Genomic DNA, 2899 nt, shown 5'->3' with positions numbered 1-2899 from the left:
GGTGAGGTGGTGGGGGGGGGGGAGGGGGGAGAGGCCTGGGGTCCAGTTTTGGAGGGGTCAATCCCTCTGATCCATCCACCCCACTAGAGGCCCTCCCCCAACTGAGATGAGTTATACATCCCCCTCCCTTTCTCCTCCTATGCCTGCCACAGCCAGTGCCCCTGAAGGAAGCCGGTGGGCAGAGCCAAGGGTACCTGGTCTCCAGAAGCCCCTCAGGCCAGCCTGGGCCAGACCCGCCCCTCTGCAACACCACGGAGCTAAGCTGCAGCTTCCACCTGCCTCGGGGAGTCCGGGAGGTGGCCCTTGTGGCCTATAACACAGCAGGGACCTCTAGTCCCACCCCCGTGGTCTTCTGGGAGAGTACAGGTAAAGGTGCTAGCAGCCCGAAGGGCACAGAAGCTGAGCATGGCACCCAGGGGCTAACCTGCTGGGGGCAGGTCCTGTCCTATCACCAGTTACTTCCCCTTCCTGGCCTCTGTTTATCAGCCAGTAGATGGGCATGATGACGGCCTGCTGAGGGCAGCTGGGAGGACGGCGTGAGTTAAGACACGTGCCTGGCACAAAGTAACTGCTCAGTGTGTTAGCTGTTCCTGCTGCCAGGACCAGGCTAGACACACACACATGCATGTACACACACACACACACACACACGCATGCACGCACACACACACGCACACACACACAAGGAGACCACTCTGCCAACCAAGGTGAGAAAGAAAGTCCTACGCTTTTCCAGCTGGAACACGGCCATCAGAGACTTTCTTATTCCCAGGGACTAGCCCCCAGCGCTCCCGTCCACCACTAACCACGGTCCTCAGAGGTCAGACTAGTAATCACAGTAACAGTAATAGCTAGCACCCCACTTACCAGCTATGCGAGCTTACATAAGTTACTTAGCCTCTCTGTGGCTCTCGGTTTTCTCACTGATTAAATAGAGATGACAGTAGTTCCTCCCTGGTGGGACTGAGGACCCGGTGACGTCCCATGGACCAAGGGCTGTGCCTGCACACACAGAGCTGGTAGCACTAGCTGTTACCATGAAGCACTGCTCTGCGGGTTCTGGGCAGCCCCCTAATCTGTACCAAGACCGAACTTTTATCCCTTTTCCACTTTACAGATGAGGAAACAGGCTCAGACGTTGGCCTAGCTAAGGTCACCCAGCCTGTAATAGCAAAGACAGGATTTGAACCCAGGCTCAGGCTGCGGGTTCTACATCTTTTTCACCTTCATTCCACCTCTGCCCACTCTGTCTCCAGGCCCAGCTGTCGTCGGACTCCATGCCACGGCCCCAGATGCTCACAGCCTCTGGGTGGGCTGGGAGCCCCCCAGCCCTCTGCCTCAGGCCTATGTGATTGAGTGGGGCCTGGGTCCCCCCCGCCCCAGCAGCACCAACAGGACATGGAGGATGGAGCGGAATGGGAGCATCACAGGAGTGCTGCTGCGGGGTGAGGCAGGCCTGGGAGGTCGGGCAGGGGTGCCAGGGAGGGGGAGGCGGTGCTTATCTGACAGAGGGCAGGGGCAGCGCCAGCCCTAATATGCAGATCCCCCAGCTTTTCTTGAGCCTCCACTCATCCTCAGGAAGTTCTCCCTGCAGTCTGACTTGACCCTCTTTCTGCAGCCTAACCCCAACCCTTCTACTCTCCTTCCTTGCTCCCCCCGCCAGCACCCCCGCAATAACTGAGGGGAGCGGGGAAGTTGGGCCTGCTTCATGACATAGCCCTACCTAGAGGTCTGAGGCTAGCCTGTGCTCTTAGCAGAGACTCCTCCAAACCGGAGGGGCTACCCCATTTTCCCTCTGCAGAGAACATCAGGCCCTTTCAGCTCTACGAGATCACAGTGACGCCCCTGTATCAGGCCGCGGTGGGCCCCTCCCAGCACGTCTACACCTACTCCCAAGAGACAGGTCTGTCAGCCAACCAGCCCCTTTCCGGAACCCTCTCTCCTCTCCCCCAAGCCCTGTCCAGGCCCCAGCAATCGGGAATACAAGAGAATAGTGGCTTCCTCCCCTCCTTCCGACCCTGGGGGCGGGGGGTCTCAGTCCTTAAGGGCTCCTGGCTTACACTGGACCCTGCAGCTGGACAGAAATCAGGGAGCGGGCTGATAGAAACTAGGCAATGAGTTTGGCAGAACTAGGGGGTCAAGTCCAGCAAAAAATAAATCAGCTGCCCTGGCAGAAATCAAGTCACATCAGACAGAGACTGGACAGAGAATGGGTGACGGAGATCAGGGAGTAAGCCAGATAAACGCAGGCCTGGCAGAAATCCGGGAGTGAGGCTTTTTATTTTTGTTTAATTTTATTTATTGTAAGTTTTTTTAAGTTTTGCTATAGGGCACATGCACTCACCAGAGAGAGGGGAAAGCCATAAAGCAAACGAGCGGGTCCAAGACTTGAACCCTGGTCGGCCATGTGGAGTCCAGTGCCTCAACTACCACATCACATGCTGGCCCCTGAAGTGAGGCTTTTGAGTCAAACAGAACTGGGTACAAATCCTGGCTCAGCCATCTATTAGCAGATGAATTCAGACAAACTCCCCAGGAAGATGAGGCTTGACCTTGGGCCCCCTCGCACCCTCTCCCCTCCCCCAGCTCACCGTGCACCCTCAGAGTCCAGCGGGGCTTTCACCTGCCCCACTTCCACAACCTCTGCACCTCTCTTCCCACAGCCCCTTTGCGCGCTCCAGAGCTGCATCTGAGACACATTGGCAAGACCTGGGCACAGCTGGAGTGGGTGCCCAAGCCCCCCGAGCTGGGAAGGAGCCCCTTTACCCACTACACCATCTTCTGGACAAACGCACAGAACCAGGCTTTCTGTGAGTCCATCCTCAGCTCCCCACCACCCCAGAGGGCCAGGGGTTGGGTGGTGACCAGCAGCCACCAGGGCAGCCTCAGTGTCGGGGGG

The 2899-nt window shown here is 57.8% G+C and overlaps 1 protein-coding gene across 11 annotated transcripts in view; it reads left to right on the top strand.

Moving 5' to 3' along the window:
• Window positions 1-2899, top strand: part of CSF3R (colony stimulating factor 3 receptor) — a 15866-nt gene that overhangs the window by 10677 nt on the left and 2290 nt on the right. For all 11 annotated transcript variants that reach the window (XM_027775760.1, XM_027775759.1, XM_027775752.1 and 8 more), the window contains 4 exons: window positions 153-366; window positions 1257-1445; window positions 1802-1903; window positions 2664-2810. In XM_027775760.1, the coding sequence (XP_027631561.1) occupies window positions 153-366; window positions 1257-1445; window positions 1802-1903; window positions 2664-2810 (652 nt within the window). The remainder of the gene's footprint in view (window positions 1-152; window positions 367-1256; window positions 1446-1801; window positions 1904-2663; window positions 2811-2899) is intronic.

Source organism: Tupaia chinensis, unplaced genomic scaffold (assembly GCF_000334495.1).
Source record: "Tupaia chinensis unplaced genomic scaffold, TupChi_1.0 Scaffold000604_1, whole genome shotgun sequence".
Classification (NCBI taxonomy): domain Eukaryota; kingdom Metazoa; phylum Chordata; class Mammalia; order Scandentia; family Tupaiidae; genus Tupaia; species Tupaia belangeri.
Note: the sequence above shows the minus strand (reverse complement) of the source record. Positions and strands in the feature narration are given on the sequence as shown.